Source organism: Crinia signifera, chromosome 8, assembly GCF_055691185.1.
Source record: "Crinia signifera chromosome 8, ASM5569118v1, whole genome shotgun sequence".
Lineage (NCBI taxonomy): Eukaryota > Metazoa > Chordata > Amphibia > Anura > Myobatrachidae > Crinia > Crinia signifera.
In genome coordinates, this window is record NC_139224.1 from 95,584,739 (window position 1) to 95,603,294 (window position 18,556).

The 18,556-nt window shown below is 42.9% G+C and overlaps 1 protein-coding gene across 5 annotated transcripts in view; it reads left to right on the plus strand.

Annotated features, from left to right (window-relative positions):
* The window catches only part of LOC146026277 (complement factor H-like), a 960,333-nt gene that overhangs the window by 134,441 nt on the left and 807,336 nt on the right, over positions 1-18,556 (plus strand). The window contains exons 7-8 of one of the 5 annotated variants that reach the window (XM_083156811.1): positions 265-447; positions 2,967-3,149. The exons of the other annotated variants lie outside the window; for them this stretch is intronic. Coding sequence (XP_083012937.1) covers positions 265-447; positions 2,967-3,149 — 366 coding nt within the window. The remainder of the gene's footprint in view (positions 1-264; positions 448-2,966; positions 3,150-18,556) is intronic. 5 annotated transcript variants of the gene reach the window in all.

Consider the following 18,556-nt stretch of genomic DNA (forward strand, 5'->3'; position numbering starts at 1 on the left):
CTTCTACCATTTTCTTTTCTTTTTTGTTCTGGGTACTTTTACTGTAATTAGTAAATGGATTTCTCCTTTATCACTTCAGTGACAACTATGATAACTAATTTACATTACTTTATTTGTTTCTATTTAATTGTTAAATGACCCATTATCATTTCTTAAGGACAGGTTGTAGGACAATATGTAATGCAAACTCCAGTACAGTATGTCACTGAGGAGACTGAAAACATTTATGTGACTTAGCAGAATATGTTCATTTTGTTTCCGCAGGTAAGAAATGTGACCGCCCTGAAGTGAAAAATGGAAAGCTTTGGAGAGAATATCATTTTCCAGCACGGCCTAATGCTCGTATTTGGTATGAATGTAATGAAGGTTTTCGGACACTAGGAAAATATAACGGGGAATATTCTTACTGTACTACAATGGGATGGGATCCTGAACCAAAATGTTTAAGTAAGTTGTCTTTTTCTTCTTTAATCAGTGAAACTTCTATTACATGTAAAATGCAATGTTACTGCTGGTTGCATGATTTTATATATACCCAAGGTAGGTGCAAGGCAAAACCAGCTTACTGCTCCCACCACCACCCACACACCAATACTGACTTCCCAGGTCCTCAGGTGAAAGTGTGGATGTGGTGTCTTAGAAGTCCAACACCTGTCAATTTGCATTAAGTTCAACAAGGATGCCTCTCTCTCAGTCATCCTTAATTTTGTTATATTCAGGATACCACCAGATTCTGGTACCCCTGTCAACTGCATACAGCTGCCTAATGGTAGAGCCAGGTCCATGGATTAAGTGAGTAATAGGATTACTCTACTAATCCACTACTGTATTGTTCTATGTATTGTATTGCTGCTGAGAACAATAGGATAGCCATGGTGAGCCATGACCTAAGGAACAAAGTTGAGAGAGGCTCCAACTGTATACCTTGTTGCTCAGGTGAACAAGACATCCAATGGTTTATTTATAGACAGGCTTGTACTCTATCCTTTGTAGAATATGTCTATAATGTGTTTTCTTCTTTATACAAACACCTTGCACCAACCTTGCTTGCTGTGAATGCCTGACATATAATAATGTATCTGCAAATAGGAAAATCTGACTGACAATTGAACACTGGAAAACTGACTATAAATCAGGGTATTTCTAATCTAGTCTATACTGCACTCAGCAAATTGTGTTTTTAGAACTTAGCTGTGTACTGTAGGAAGGGATGGCAAGTGCTGGAAACATTGGAATTGGTCATAGTATTTTATACAGTCCTGAATTTTTCCATTCTGCTTACTTATTTACACTGCAAACTCAATGGTTGGTATCAGCAATATACAGAAAAGATACGTTCTGATACTGGGGGTCATTCCGATTTATTCATTTCCCCACATGACCAATGTTTTTTTACTGCGTAAGCGCATAATGATTTATGCGTATGTGCAGGGTCCCTGGGCGAACAGGCTCAGCAACTTGCACAGTCGCCGAGCCTGGGGGCGTGCAGCAGGTTGGATGGGTGTCGCCCATGATAACCCCCAGCGTTTCCTGGGCATTCCCTTGGGATTGTTGGTGGGACGAGGTGTGCCAGGCAGGTGTCTGTTGTCACATAACGTCAGCCGCCCGCCCTGTCGTCATCCGGAAGCCCGCAAATATCTCCACTGACTTATATTTGTGAGCCCTGGAGAAATCATTCGATGGTCGGCGACCATCTAATGATGTTTCCAGCTGAAGGCACATGTGAGGGGATATGTCTTCGTGAGACCCCGGCGTGCATTGGCCGGGGTGGCGATACAATGAGCTTTGCAGTTTACCGAGTCAATTAGAATCAGGGCCACTGATTGTAGTTATTATCAGACATTATGCTACATAAATGTGTCAGTTGTGAAAATGTGCTTAGAATGCTGATACTACAATTAAGTATAATTTAGTCAAACAGAAGCAGGAAGCCAAAATATTCAGAGTAGGAATTGTCGCCAGGCAAAGGAGCTGCAACTTTTTTTAACTCTGTCCATGTACATTAGTGATATACCCAACACATTAGTGATATACACAACACATTAGTGATATACACAACACATTACTGATATACACAACACATTAGTGATATACACAACACATTACTGATATACACAACACATTAGTGATATACACAACACATTAGTGATATACACAACATATTACTGATATACACAACACTTTAGTGATATACACAACACATTAGTGATATACACAACATATTACTGATATACACAACACTTTAGTGATATACACAACACATTAGTGATATACACAACAAATCTTTCTAATAGCAACAAGATTTCCTGTGGCTTTGCAGGTAATACAGAGGATCAGGGCCGGTGCTAACTAACACAGCGCCCCAGGCGGGGGGGGGGGCGCTCCGACGCTAACCCGCCCCCCAACCCGCCGCTCGCCTGCCACTCACCTGCCACTCACCTGCCGGGGGGGGGGGGGGGGGTGCGTCCACCGCCGCTGCCGGGTCACTCAAGGAGGGGAGATTCTCCTGGGCGGCAATTGACAGCGGGGGCTCAGAAAGCGCTGCTCTGCTATAATGGTGAGACAGCGCAAGTTCAGTGTCCCCACACGCTGTCTGTCCGATGGCACCATCATAGCACAGCAGCGCTTCCTGATCCCCCGCTGTCAATCACCGCCCGGGAGAGTGCCTACACAAAGCCGCCGGGGATAGCCACCTTGGTCCAGCAGGGTGGGAAGGGGGGTACACTACACTCTGTGACCTGTTCTCTGTCCCAAGTGCCGCCCTGCAGTGGCCGGCGCCCTAGGCAAATGCCTAGAGCTGCCTAGTGGTGGCGCCGGCCCTGCAGAGGATACAGTTCTGTAGCTTACATTTAGCTTTTCAACTTTCAAATCATTTTTAGTTTTGTCTTTTAACTATCATTCTGATGTTTGTTACTAGAGGTCACACCAATATGCTGCTGATTTTGTTTATTTTGTGCCTTCTTTAGTAATGTGTAACCCTGGGACTGCTGCATTAGTAAATGCATATATTCCTGATACACGTTATGTATATTTGGAAGGAGAGAAAATAACGTTCTATTGTTCTGGTAAATACCGCACACCAGATGGGGAAGATCGTGGAGAGATTACATGCCTTCCTGGTGGAAATTTTCAGTCTGCAAACTGTTCCAGTAAGTACAATATCTTATTATGATTTTTTTTATGTACTGTAACAAATAATATTTAGAGATTCTGAGTTGCAGCAAAACCATTTATTTATAAGTAGAAGATAAGTGTTTTCATGCCAAGCGTTCACACTATAAAATGACAATAGTACAAATCAGTCCCTTTTGCAGATTGGATGCATCTAATTTGACTACATCCTACAGATGCAGGATGGTGAGAAAAGTGGCAGTCTGATCATACTTTGTACCTGGTTCCTTGTATGTGCCCAGAACTCATTGCCCTGGGGTTGCACCAGCGCCACTGCCAAAACTGCAGGGTGGTCCTGCCATCTCTGTCCCTGCCAGTTCTGTCCCTGTGTCTCCACAATCTCTGTGTCACGGATCTCAGATGAGGACACTACCTGTGTGGGAATTTGACTAAACCTGAGCAGAGGCGCGGAGTCTAACGGTGCCGGTGGTTTTCTGCCAGTGACCCCTCCAAGCAGGATTTGGGCTTTTGCGGCACCCGGCACGTCAGTCGTGGCCCTCTGCCCAGGCTTCTCGTACAGGTGTTGGTTACATTGGAAGGAGAAGTAGACAGACAAGGTTTTAACAGGAGCAGGTCACAAGGATAGCAGGGTCGGTATCAAATAACAGATGGCTGGAGGTACACAAGGACTGAGCAGGTTCTTTGTCACAGGAATAAGCCAGGTCAGTAAAGCCATGTACACACGGCAGCAATATGGGCTATAATCGCTGGAAATATGGTCGCTGGTGACCATATTGGGAGCATAGTGCAGACATAGATCAGGTCACAGGGATAGCCAGGTCGGTAACAGTAAATCAGAAGGCTGGATACACACAGGTATAATGCTGAATGGTGTGAGTATGTGAAATCTATCACAGGTGAGTATCTTCTTTCTTTCCTTACAGGGGTTTAAGTATCATAAACATATGATTTTCACAAAAATAAATTACAAAGGTATAATAAAGGAAGTTTTATTAGACTGGAACACGGCTTCCTTGTAGCTATAAAGATTCAAAGTTAATCAGATGTAAAAATATTCACTGAACAAACAGCACTTTTCCAGGTCACAATAAATATCACAATACAACGATACAAATGGTTATCCCTCTATGTTTATCTAAACAACCACCTTTCTAAAGGTTACTCAATGCATTAAGTTTATGATTTGGCTGCAGCCTATAAATTCCCTAAGAGTTAACTCTTTGCTTTTATCTTTCTTGAATGAACTCGCCTAGACAAGTCCTTGAAGAAGTTTAGTTAATATCTCCGAACTAAGTTGAAAGGTAAATAAATACTGAAGAAGGCTCAATAAAGGCTCTATAAGAGTTATGGCAAAGTCTCCTCTAATTATATCTGTCTTTTATCCTGCTCTCTAATATCCTGGGGAGGTAATTCACTTCAAGGGTCTTTAGTTATCAGAAGAAATGTTTTCCAAATGGTGGAAATGTTGAGTAGAATTGTGCTGGCTGACTTTGCATTTAAGGCTAAGGTACCAAAAGTTCATTTGTATCCTCAATGAGTTAACTTAGCTAGATGACATGTACACTAGAATAAATGTTCTTAGATGTATTCAACTGCAATTGGTGGTGACTGCAATTCTCCTACGCTGTTTCAATTGCCAATGACTTTTATCTATTCACTGTGCACAGACTCTTATTGGTGAACTCTAGTGAAGAAAACTGAATGGTTTCCACTGTAATTAGCTTTTCTGTATAACCTCTTTATTCAGATAGGGTAACTGTGAGTTTACTGAAAACTGATTACTGTCATCAGGCACTGGGATTAACATTAGCGAGGTGCAGGGTAACTAGTAGTGTCTCTTCCTTAATGCTTTAGACAAGAGCTTCTCCTGTATAATCTGTTCCTCTGCCTGACTTATGATTAACTGTATCACCATGTTTCCTTCTGAGGTGAGCTGTAGTAACTGTTTCTGAAGCCTTTCATATGCACTTTTACTTTATTAAATCTGTGTTAACCTTCACAGCTTGTACTGTATTAACATCTCCTAAGGTGCCGCAGCCGGGGCGTGGGTATAAGCTGTCAGTCTGTACTGTTTTAGCTGCTCTGTGTCTATTACAACCTGTCAGTATCCAATTTTCTGAGCACTATGTCTGCAGTAACTACTCCTTTCTGACAACGTGAGCTGTTTATCATTAGTCTCTCTTTATACTGGGCAACAGGGCTATAGACTGGGTAGTAGTTGTATAAATATTTAGCCCAGATATGGAAGTTCCTTCCTCACAGCGCCAGCACTACGAATGTCCCTCCAGCTGTCAGTCAGTTGCTGCTATGCTGATGGTGGCGGAGCTTTTATATAGGGGAGACATGGATGAGGCCTGTCAATCTATATTAGCTTCTCCCTTCTGAGTATGTTGGATTTGGCTGCCTTTTTGGGGCCGGGTTCACACTCACCACTCACTGCCCCTCTCCACAGAGATTCTCCATCTTCCCCTCACAGACTGCACTGCATTACCGTTGCTCCCTCTCAACTGTCATCTCCTGACCCTGGTCATGTGACCAACTCCTGACCTCTTAAACAGTTGCAGAGACTGCTGGGAATTGTTCATCACTCAGACAATGTCCCCTGTGGGGATAGCATATATTTTCACAACACAACTTTCAGTATCTTATATTAAGGATAACTAGTATGGCATTATATGCCCATATATGAAGTTATCACATTTTTCCCCAGTAAAGCATTGCATGTCCTCAGGCAATGGACTTTATACATTTTAAACCTCAATATACCACATATATATACATCAAACACTGTAAGTCATTACATGCCTTTTAAGTCAAGAAAGTTTACATTTTTACCATAAACCATTCTTTACTTTAAACAATTTTGATTAGTCTCTGAAGCGGAGGGGTTTCACCCCTCGGGTACTTCTAATGAGTCTGCTGGACATCTCCTCTACACCATCTTCATGGAGGTATGGGCCACGTTCCTCGGCCTCTCTTCTTTTCTCTGCGAGGAGTATTTCCCTAAGGCGCTGAAGATATACTGGGTCTTCCATAGGATGGTAGGGGACTTGTGGTATTGCGTCTTCTTCTGTACAGTTCTGGCATGATTTGAGTTGGTTTCTGTGTACCATCTTAAGAACTTGGTGATCATCTCCATCTCTTCTTATTCCATACACCCCAGTGTCTGTAGCCGAAAGATGAACAATTACGTAGGGTTTAGATTCCCAGAACGGATCTAAGTCATTACTCCATTGGTCATCCAGCTTCCAAACTCGGTCTCCCACTCGGAACGATGCGGCATTCGCTTTCTGGCCATAACTTGTCCCTTGTGGGTGGTGGGCTGTCTCCACCCTTTCTTCCACTACTTTCTCAGCCAGTTCATGCCGATTCTCATGTTCTTTCACCCCATCAGACTGTATAACCTCTGTCCCCTCGGGGAGGGTGTCAAGCTCCTGATTCCCTGTACTGTTTCCCCTATCAAAAGGTTGCCTGTGGAAGAATGGCGGTGGACTTCTGCACTGGATGGGTCTCTGCTGAGGGAATGCTTCCTCCACTCTCTTCCCTTCACTTGCTTGGTCTGTACTTATGCCTTCTCCACCAGATTCGGCAGCATCCTCTACTTTTGGCTGGTAAGACCATCTGCGGAACTGACGTCTGTTGGGAGCAAACCGGCTTCCTTTAACTGGTACACCACCAGGGCCTGTCACGTTGGCTGCCTCAGCACCCTTCTCTCCTTCTACCACATCAAATTCAACCGTCTCGCCCTCTCCAACACTGCGCAGAAATTTCTGGGGGTTGTTTCTCTTTATGGCCGTCTGATGGACAAAGACATCATCTTTTGTGTCATTCCTGTTGATGAAGCCATACTTCTTCTTGACATTAAACCACTTGACGGTTCCTTGTACTTTTGTAGCCAGCACTCTCTTCCCTGCCTGGCTTCTTCGGTCATAGACGGTATATTGCATGACTCGTCTCGCAGTCTGAGGTCGGTTGAACAGTTCTTGTGTCAGTGTCGAGATTAATTCTTCCGGGCAATTTCTTAGGACATTCATTCCAATAATTATGGGCGGTAGCCATTGGTCTTTAATGGCTGTAATTAAACATCCTTGATTGAGGAGATGAGCTTGTCCTATCTCGATCTCAGCTTCAAAGTATCCGCAACAGTCAATACGTTGTCCATTACTGGCTAACAAATTCAACCCGGCCGGTGGTGTGGCTACGATACTTTCTTTCCTCCAATGCTTAATGAACTCATCCCATCGAATCGTAGTCACTTGTGACCCGGTATCCAACAATGCTGGTATGCTGACTCCATTCACTTTGATTTCAATGGTAGGGCAACACCCAATGAATTTTGGTACCCATTCTTGCGATGTGGGACCTTCTACTGAAGATTCTCCCGACGGTTGGTCACGGACCTCGGGAGTTCTGTTTAAATGTTCCGTACTGTGGCAATTTCGCTCAAAATGCCCGCTCTTTTGGCAAAGCCTGCAGATGGGTCTTCCTTGTTCATCGAATGTATCTGTAGGAAGTCGTCGAGAGCTCCATGAAGCGTTTCTCCCATCATTTCCGTAACAGGGATCTCTCTCCATCTGCCAGGGTCTCTGTAATGTCTGCGTCTCTTTAAATGTTCTCAATTCTCGACAAAGATCAGTCATGCCTTGTGTCAATTCAGCAATTTGCTCTTTCATTTCTTCGATGGGGTCTTTAAAGGCAGCAGATTGAACTTGCTGAAAAACGGTTTCAACAGGTGCTTTCATGGTTCCCTTTTTGGGTTTATCGCCTAAAACCTTTACCATCAACTCCTTGAAGTCTGCAAAGCTTATAGGTGATTCTTGACGATGCAACATTTTTACTTGTCCTTTCGTATTTGCGTCGTAGATTCCATCGAGGAATTGATTAGTTAAGGTTTCATCTTCCTCAATTGATTCCCTAGGAGCACATGTCTTAATGTCCTGTAAGGCCTCTTGTAACTCCACTGCGTATTCCCGCAATGTTTCATTTGGTTGCTGCTTTCGGGAATAAAACTGTGCTTTTAATTCAGAGAGAGTCTTTGCATCAAACACTTTTGCCAACTTATTCAAGATGTCTGTTGACGATCTTTTCTGACTTTTTGGCCATGACTTTACTTCCCTTTTTGCAAATCCTCTCAGTTGAGCCAATAGTATCTCTTTTTGTTGATTTTCATCTAATCTATATACTTGGAACATGGTTTCAATTTGTTCCCTAAAGTCGCGGAACGCATTGGTTTCAGTCATTCCACTATCTCCGGTATAAGTGGGAAGCCATGGCGCCCCCAAGTAATAGGGCATAGTTATCACTGCCGGTTTACGTGCCGTCAAACTTATTCTATCCGTTGAATTTCCTTGGTCCTCGTTGCCAAGCATCTCTTCTTGATTGTCTTGAGACATTTTGAGTGACGCTGGGCCCGGGTTTTCTCCGCTTTTGATGTATGTATCCTGTTCGTCAGACGCCAAATGTGAAATCTATCACAGGTGAGTATCTTCTTTCTTTCCTTACAGGGGTTTAAGTATCATAAACATATGATTTTCACAAAAATAAATTACAAAGGTATAATAAAGGAAGTTTTATTAGACTGGAACACGGCTTCCTTGTAGCTATAAAGATTCAAAGTTAATCAGATGTAAAAATATTCACTGAACAAACAGCACTTTTCCAGGTCACAATAAATATCACAATACAACGATACAAATGGTTATCCCTCTATGTTTATCTAAACAACCACCTTTCTAAAGGTTACTCAATGCATTAAGTTTATGATTTGGCTGCAGCCTATAAATTCCCTAAGAGTTAACTCTTTGCTTTTATCTTTCTTGAATGAACTCGCCTAGACAAGTCCTTGAAGAAGTTTAGTTAATATCTCCGAACTAAGTTGAAAGGTAAATAAATACTGAAGAAGGCTCAATAAAGGCTCTATAAGAGTTATGGCAAAGTCTCCTCTAATTATATCTGTCTTTTATCCTGCTCTCTAATATCCTGGGGAGGTAATTCACTTCAAGGGTCTTTAGTTATCAGAAGAAATGTTTTCCAAATGGTGGAAATGTTGAGTAGAATTGTGCTGGCTGACTTTGCATTTAAGGCTAAGGTACCAAAAGTTCATTTGTATCCTCAATGAGTTAACTTAGCTAGATGACATGTACACTAGAATAAATGTTCTTAGATGTATTCAACTGCAATTGGTGGTGACTGCAATTCTCCTACGCTGTTTCAATTGCCAATGACTTTTATCTATTCACTGTGCACAGACTCTTATTGGTGAACTCTAGTGAAGAAAACTGAATGGTTTCCACTGTAATTAGCTTTTCTGTATAACCTCTTTATTCAGATAGGGTAACTGTGAGTTTACTGAAAACTGATTACTGTCATCAGGCACTGGGATTAACATTAGCGAGGTGCAGGGTAACTAGTAGTGTCTCTTCCTTAATGCTTTAGACAAGAGCTTCTCCTGTATAATCTGTTCCTCTGCCTGACTTATGATTAACTGTATCACCATGTTTCCTTCTGAGGTGAGCTGTAGTAACTGTTTCTGAAGCCTTTCATATGCACTTTTACTTTATTAAATCTGTGTTAACCTTCACAGCTTGTACTGTATTAACATCTCCTAAGGTGCCGCAGCCGGGGCGTGGGTATAAGCTGTCAGTCTGTACTGTTTTAGCTGCTCTGTGTCTATTACAACCTGTCAGTATCCAATTTTCTGAGCACTATGTCTGCAGTAACTACTCCTTTCTGACAACGTGAGCTGTTTATCATTAGTCTCTCTTTATACTGGGCAACAGGGCTATAGACTGGGTAGTAGTTGTATAAATATTTAGCCCAGATATGGAAGTTCCTTCCTCACAGCGCCAGCACTACGAATGTCCCTCCAGCTGTCAGTCAGTTGCTGCTATGCTGATGGTGGCGGAGCTTTTATATAGGGGAGACATGGATGAGGCCTGTCAATCTATATTAGCTTCTCCCTTCTGAGTATGTTGGATTTGGCTGCCTTTTTGGGGCCGGGTTCACACTCACCACTCACTGCCCCTCTCCACAGAGATTCTCCATCTTCCCCTCACAGACTGCACTGCATTACCGTTGCTCCCTCTCAACTGTCATCTCCTGACCCTGGTCATGTGACCAACTCCTGACCTCTTAAACAGTTGCAGAGACTGCTGGGAATTGTTCATCACTCAGACAATGTCCCCTGTGGGGATAGCATATATTTTCACAACACAACTTTCAGTATCTTATATTAAGGATAACTAGTATGGCATTATATGCCCATATATGAAGTTATCACAAGTACCTGAGGCACAGGACACTGATTATACTGTGCAGGACTGGATGACTTCAGGTAAGAGCTTGGAATCAACATGCAGGAAACAGAAGCTGGATCGGCAAACTGAGAGTGGATCTCCCCAGGTACTGTGCAGATGGTGATTGCAGTCAGCTGTGTAAGCAGGTAACACTGGAGTTTGCGGGATGAACTTGGTAAGCTTGCATTTGCTAGATGGATATCAGCAGGATGATTACATGCAGAGAAGTACTTAGCTGTAGTACAGGGAATTACAGCAACTGCAATTCTGGGCCAGATAATAGAATCTTTCACTTGTACATGAGAGACAAGGAACAGCATGTAGCTCAGGGAAGTAACACCTTGCTTCTGGCAGTGGTACCAGTGGGAATTCTCACAGGGAGTATCACTCAGCTGCAGGCGTGTGATAGGCTGCTGAGATCAGCTGACATAGGTGATGTCAAAGTATCAGGTATTCACACAATATAAGCAGAGTGTGACACTCTGTGCCTGATCCCCACCATCTCTCTGTCCTTGCATCCTCGCAGTCTCTGTCTTCGCCATCTTTGTCCCTGAGTCCCTTTAGGGACAGAAACATAATGTGACATAATGTGAATTTTGTATCAATCCAGGTGAATTTTGAATTCCATGTGGCATAAATAGAATTTAGTCTCATTCCAGGTGGCATAATGTAAATTTTGGTGGTATAATGTGAGCTCAATCTGGGTGGCATAATGTGTAAGGGGCACTAGTACTAGATAGTATAAGGGATCATACATTATGAACCATAATGTGTATTAGGGGATACAGATGGAGCTTCCACCATCTGTTGCGCCTGCAAGACGAGGTGACCCGACTTGGCATGCTGTTCACCAGGACATGAATGCCCAAACATCTCACACACACTCACTCGTACTTTGCGGCGAATATGGCTGATGTGCCAGGCAATTCGCTGGGAGCCGCTTAGATGGGAGTGGCTCCATCTGTATATGTGTGGTACACTACACTTAAGGACAAGCTTCTTTTGAGTGACCACCCATTACTAGTTATTGCTGTGCTCACTGCCTTCCCCTGACAGGCACTAGATGTCTTGTAAGAACTCTACAGGCTGTCTCCTTTAACCCCTTCCTGACAGAGCCAGTTTTTGCGTTCCTGACAGAGCCCTTTTTTTCAAATCTGACATGTCTCACTTAAGTGGGGATAACTTTTTTTTGCTTTTACTTATCCCAGTGATTTTGAGATTGTTTTTTCGTGACACATTGTACTTCAAATTAGTGGTAAATTTGGGTCGATACAGTCTGTGTTTTTTTGTGAAAAATACCAAAATATCGTGAAAAAATGGAAAATTTAGCGATTTGCAAAATGTTAAATTTTCTGCTTGTGAGACAAATAATCTTACCACTCAAAATAGTGAATAACTAACATAGACCATATGTCTACTTTATGTTGACATCATTATTTCAACTTCCTTTTAATTTTTTGGGACACTAGGAGGCTTCAAATATGAATAGCAAATTCTCAAATTTTCAAGAAAATTTCAAACACTGATTTTTTTAGGGACCAGTTCAGTTCTGATGTGACTTTGAGGGACTTGTATGTGAGACACCCCCATAAATGATGCCATTTCAAAAACTGCACCCCTCACAGTATTCAAAACAGCATTTTGGAAGTTTGTTAACCCTTTAGGTGTTTCACAGGAATTAAAACAAAGTGTAGGTGAAATTTCAAAATTTCTTTTTTTTTGCAGATTTGCAATTTTAATACATTTTTCTAAGGAACACAGTACATTTTACTAGAGAAATGTGACTGAAAATTGATTCCCCCAATTCTTTTGTTTTCATAAATATCCTATATGTGGCCCTAGTGTGCACGGTGACCAAACCACAGGCTTCATAATAGAAGGAGCACCTACTTGATTTTGGAGCCTCCTTTTTATGAGATTATTTTTTAGGCACCATGTAGGTTTCTAGGCACCATAAGATGCTAAAAGTTAGGAACCCCCCCACAAGTGACCCCATTTTGCAAACTACACCCCTCAGGGAATTCATCTAGGGGTATAGTGTACATTTCAAACCCCCAGGGGTTTCACCAATTGTGGTACAACTGGGCAGTGAAAATGAAAAATTATTTTTTTTACACAAAAATACAGTTCTGGCTCCAAATTTGTCATTTTCAGAAGGTATGAAGGAGACAAAGCACCCCAAAATATGTGCCCCAATTTCTCCCGAGTACGGCAATGCCTCACATGTGACCAAAAAATACCAGTTGGGTGCATGGCAGGACTCAGAAGGGAAGGAGTGATTTTTGGATTTTGCAGCTCAGATTCTGGTGGAATTTTGGTGGGTGCTATGTCGCATTAGCAAGACCCCCAAAGCACCAATACAGTGGAACCCCCCCACAAGTCACCCCATTTTGAAAACTACACCCCTCAGGGAATTCATCTAGGGGTATAGTGTACATTTCAAACCCCCAGGGGTTTCACCAATTTTGATACAAGTGGGCAGTGAAAATGAAAAATTACATTTTTTTACACAAAAATGCAGTTCTGGCTCAAAATTTTTCATTTTCAGAAGGTATGAAGGAGAAAAAGCACCCCAAAATCTGTGCCCCAATTTCTCCCGAGTACGGCAATGCCTCACATGTGACCAAAAAATACCAGTTGGGTGCATGGCAGGACTCAGAAGGGAAGGAGTGATTTTTGGATTTTGCAGCACAGATTCTGGTGGAATGAATGGTGGGTGCTATGTTGCACCAATACAGTGGAACCCCCCCACAAGTCACCCCATTTTGCAAAGTACACCCCTCAGGGAATTCATCTAGGGGTATAGTGTACATTTCAAACCCCCAGGGGTTTCACCAATTTTGATACAAGTGGGCAGTGAAAATGAAAAATTACATTTTTTTACACAAAAATGCAGTTCTGGCTCAAAATTTTTCATTTTCAGAAGGTATGAAGGAGAAAAAGCACCCCAAAATATGTGCCCCAATTTCTCCCGAGTACGGAAATGCCTCACATGTGACCAAAAAATACCAGTTGGGTGCATGGCAGGACTCAGAACGGAAGGAGTGATTTTTGGATTTTGCGGCTCAGATTCTGGTGGAATTTTGGTGGGTGCTATGTCGCATTAGCAAGACCCCCCAAGCACCAATACAGTGGAACCCCCCCACAAGTCACCCCATTTTGAAAACTACACCCCTCAGGGAATTCATCTAGGGGTATAGTGTACATTTCAAACCCCCAGGGGTTTCACCAATTTTGATACAAGTGGGCAGTGAAAATGAAAAATTACATTTTTTACACAAAAATGCAGTTCTGGCTCGAAATTTTTCATTTTCAGAAGGTATGAAGGAGAAAAAGCACCCCAAAATCTGTGCCCCAATTTCTCCCGAGTACGGCAATGCCTCACATGTGACCAAAAAATACCAGTTGGGTGCATGGCAGGACTCAGAACGGAAGGAGTGATTTTTGGATTTTGCAGCTCAGATTCTGGTGGAATTTTGGTGGGTGCTATGTCGCATTAGCAAGACCCCCCAAGCACCAATACAGTGGAACCCCCCCACAAGTCACCCCATTTTGAAAACTACACCCCTCAGGGAATTCATCTAGGGGTATAGTGTACATTTCAAACCCCCAGGGGTTTCACCAATTTTGATACAAGTGGGCAGTGAAAATGAAAAATTACATTTTTTTACACAAAAATGCAGTTCTGGCTCAAAATTTTTCATTTTCAGAAGGTATGAAGGAGAAAAAGCACCCCAAAATCTGTGCCCCAATTTCTCCCGAGTACGGAAATGCCTCACATGTGACCAAAAAATACCAGTTGGGTGCATGGCAGGACTCAGAACGGAAGGAGTGATTTTTGGATTTTGCAGCACAGATTTTGGTGGAATGAATGGTGGGTGCTATGTTGCACCAATACAGTGGAACCCCCCCACAAGTCACCCCATTTTGCAAAGTACACCCCTCAGGGAATTCATCTAGGGGTATAGTGTACATTTCAAACCCCCAGGGGTTTCACCAATTTTGATACAAGTGGGCAGTGAAAATGAAAAATTACATTTTTTTACACAAAAATGCAGTTCTGGCTCAAAATTTTTCATTTTCAGAAGGTATGAAGGAGACAAAGCACCCCAAAATCTGTGCCCCAATTTCTCCCGAGTACGGCAATGCCTCACATGTGACCAAAAAATACCATTTGGGTGCATGGCAGGACTCAGAAGGGAAGGAGTGATTTTTGGATTTTGCAGCTCAGATTCTGGTGGAATGTTGGTGGGTGCTATGTGGCATTAGCAAGACCCCCCAAGCACCAATACAGTGGAACCCCCCCACAAGTCACCCCATTTTGCAAACTACACCCCTCAGGGAATTCATCTAGGGGTATAGTGTACATTTCAAACCCCCAGGGGTTTCACCAATTTTGATACAAGTGGGCAGTGAACATGAAAAATTACATTTTTTACACAAAAATGCAGTTCTGGCTCAAAATTTTTCATTTTCAGAAGGTATGAAGGAGAAAAAGCACCCCAAAATCTGTGCCCCAATTTCTCCCGAGTACGGCAATGCCTCACATGTGACCAAAAAATACCAGTTGGGTGCATGGCAGGACTCAAAAGGGAAGGAGTGATTTTTGGATTTTGCAGCTCAGATTCTGGTGGAATTTTGGTGGGTGCTATGTCGCATTAGCAAGACCCCCCAAGCACCAATACAGTGGAACCCCCCCACAAGTCACCCCATTTTGAAAACTACACCCCTCAGGGAATTCATCTAGGGGTATAGTGTACATTTCAAACCCCCAGGGGTTTCACCAATTTTGATACAAGTGGGCAGTGAACATGAAAAATTACATTTTTTACACAAAAATGCAGTTCTGGCTCAAAATTTTTCATTTTCAGAAGGTATGAAGGAGAAAAAGCACCCCAAAATCTGTGCCCCAATTTCTCCCGAGTACGGCAATGCCTCACATGTGACCAAAAAATACCAGTTGGGTGCATGGCAGGACTCAGAAGGGAAGGAGTGATTTTTGGATTTTGCAGCACAGATTCTGGTGGAATGAATGGTGGGTGCTATGTTGCACCAATACAGTGGAACCCCCCCACAAGTCACCCCATTTTGCAAACTACACCCCTCAGGGAATTCATCTAGGGGTATAGTGTACATTTCAAACCCCCAGGGGTTTCACCAATTTTGATACAAGTGGGCAGTGAAAATGAAAAATTACATTTTTTTACACAAAAATGCAGTTCTGGCTCAAAATTTTTCATTTTCAGAAGGAATGAAGGAGACAAAGCACCCCAAAATCTGTGCCCCAATTTCTCCCGAGTACGGCAATGCCTCATGTGTGACCAAAAAGTGGCAGGACTCAGAAGGGAAGGAGTGATATTTGGATTTTGCAGCACAAATTCTGGTGGAATGATGGTGGGTGCTATGTCGCATTAGCAAGACCCCCAAAGCACCAATACAGTGGAACCCCCCCCACAAGTGACCCCATTTTGCAAACTACACCCCTCAGGGAATTCATCTAGGGGTATAGTGTACATTTCAAACCCCCAGGGGTTTCACCAATTTTGATAAAACTGGGCAGTGAACATGAAAAATTACATTTTTTTACACAAAAATGCAGTTCTGGCTCAAAATTTTTCATTTTCACAAGGAATGAAGGAGACAAAGCACCCCAAAATCTGTGCCCCAATTTCTCCCGAGTACGGCAATGCCTCACATGTGACCAAAAAATACCAGTTGGGTGCATGGCAGGACTCAGAAGGGAAGGAGTGATTTTTGGATTTTGCGGCTCAGATTCTGGTGGAATGAATGGTGGGTGCTATGTGGCATTAGCAAGACCCCCGAAGCACGGTGAAATTATGAACCTAATATTCCATAGATGTGTGGTATATTTTAAAACACTCCTTTATACATAGGCCGGGTTTGTCGAGGCAAGTGTCACACTGGAAAATAGTTTGCTTTCTTATTCCCTTTTTATAGCAAACTTTGCACCTTTTTTGTGTCCTGCCCTTTTTTCCAGTGGAGGGGATTTCATCAGGAAAATGCTGCCCTGGTACAATACGGGGGCCAGTACTAGAAGTCATGGGGCCCTCTGCCTGCTGGTTCCCAAATATTAGGCCCTTTATGACTTCCTCTTGAAAGTGCATAAATGTCCCCCTCTGGCCGGTAGAACGGAATAGCACGTAAGCGTTATACAGTGCCATCTGGATGATATACACGGCCACCTTCTTGTACCAGATTTTTGTTTTCCGCAGGGCACTGTACGGCTTCAGTACCTGATCTGAAAGATCCACTCCGCCCATGTACCTATTGTAATCCAGGATACAATTAGGTTTGGAGGTGTGGGTACTGGTACCTCGTACAGGGACGGAGGTGGTACTGTCTCCGTGAATTGTTGTCAGTATAAGGACATCCCTCTTGTCCTTATATTTGACCAACAACATATTTTCGTTGCATATTCCCCTGCTTTCACCCCTTCTCATTACTTGGGCAATGTGCGTTTTTGGGAGGCCTCTTTGGTTCTTGCGCACAGTACCGCAAGCTGCTGTACCTCTTGAACCAAGGGCCTTAAACAGGGGGATGCTAGTGTAAAAGTTATCCACATAGAGGTGATAACCTTTATCCAGGAAGGGGTGCACTAAATCCCAGACAATTTTCCCACTAACACCTACGAGGGAGGGGGGGCATTCTGGCGGTTGAATTCTTGAATCCTTCCCTTCATAAACCCTAAACCTGTGGGTGTACCCTGAGGTGCTTTCACACAGTTTATACATTTTTATGCCATACCTTGCCCTCTTACTGGGAAGGTACTGGCGGAATTTAACCCTTCCTTTAAAATGTATAAGGGACTCGTCGATACAAATAAATTTTTCAGGGATGTACACCTCTTCAAATTTGGCACTGAAATGATCAATGACCGGCCTGACTTTGAATAGCCGGTCAAAGGTGGGATCATCTCTGGGTGGGCACTGTGCATTATCGGTGTAATGTATAAATTTAAGAATTGTCTCAAATCGAGTCCGGGGCATGGCCATACGGTAAAATGGAGTACTGTACAGAACATCTGTACTCCAATATTGCCTAATTTCTGGCTTTTTTACTATGCCCATATGAAACACCAGACCCCAAAACGTCATCATCTCTACTGCATCTACAGGGGTCCACCTAGCAAATGATGACGTGGGGTTTTGAGCAATAAACTGCTGGGCATATAAATTAGTTTGGTCCACCATTAAATTTACAAAATCATCAGAGAAAAATAATTTGAAAAAGTCAATTTCTCTGAGACCTGTGGAATCAAATTGGATTCCTGGCATGGCCAAAAACTCAGGAACCTGGGGCTCAAAATTGTCTGGTGGTGGGGTCCATACTAGATCAATTATTGGGGGGGGAATCTCAGCTGATCTACGGGGGCGTCTTTGAGGGGGTCCCTCATCACCAGAGGAGGAAGAGGAGCTTAAGACGAATCCTTCAAATTCCCCGCTTGCATCACTGCCTGTGTCAGAGTCAGAGGCAAGCATGGCATATGCCTCCTCCACTGAATACATTCTCCTGGATGACTGGGAGGACATTTGGGAGGACATTTGGGAGGACATTTGGGAGGACATTTGGGATGCCATTTTTATTTTTGTGTTACTGGTAGTGAAATGTTTCAACACGTGTATAGTGTAGGGGGGGGTACAAACTTTATTTCAATCCGGGGGGTATGTAGTGTGTATGTGGTGCAGAAAAAAAAAAATACTTTATACCAATAAAAAAAAAAAAATGAAGGGGTTAAAAATAAAAAATTGAAGGGGTTAAAAAAAAAAAAAAAAGGTCCTGCGCCAAAAATTGAGCACAGATGTTGGTCAGTAACGTCTGTCACTGAACAGCGCTCAAAGGCAACAGGAATCTGATAAAAAAAAAAAAAAAAAATTGATCAACCCTGTGCCGAAAAAGCTGATCAGTGATGTACGTCACTGATCGGCGCACAGTGGCCACAGGACACCCACAAAATCAGTGTGTGTAAAAAAAAAATTAAAAAAAGACCCCACAGCACTCACAAAAAAAAAAAAAGGTGATCAGTGATGCGACACTGATTACCAGTGAGGGACAGCAGGTGCACAACCTTTGGTGCAACTGACAGTGCAACTGGCAGCAACTGACAGGTA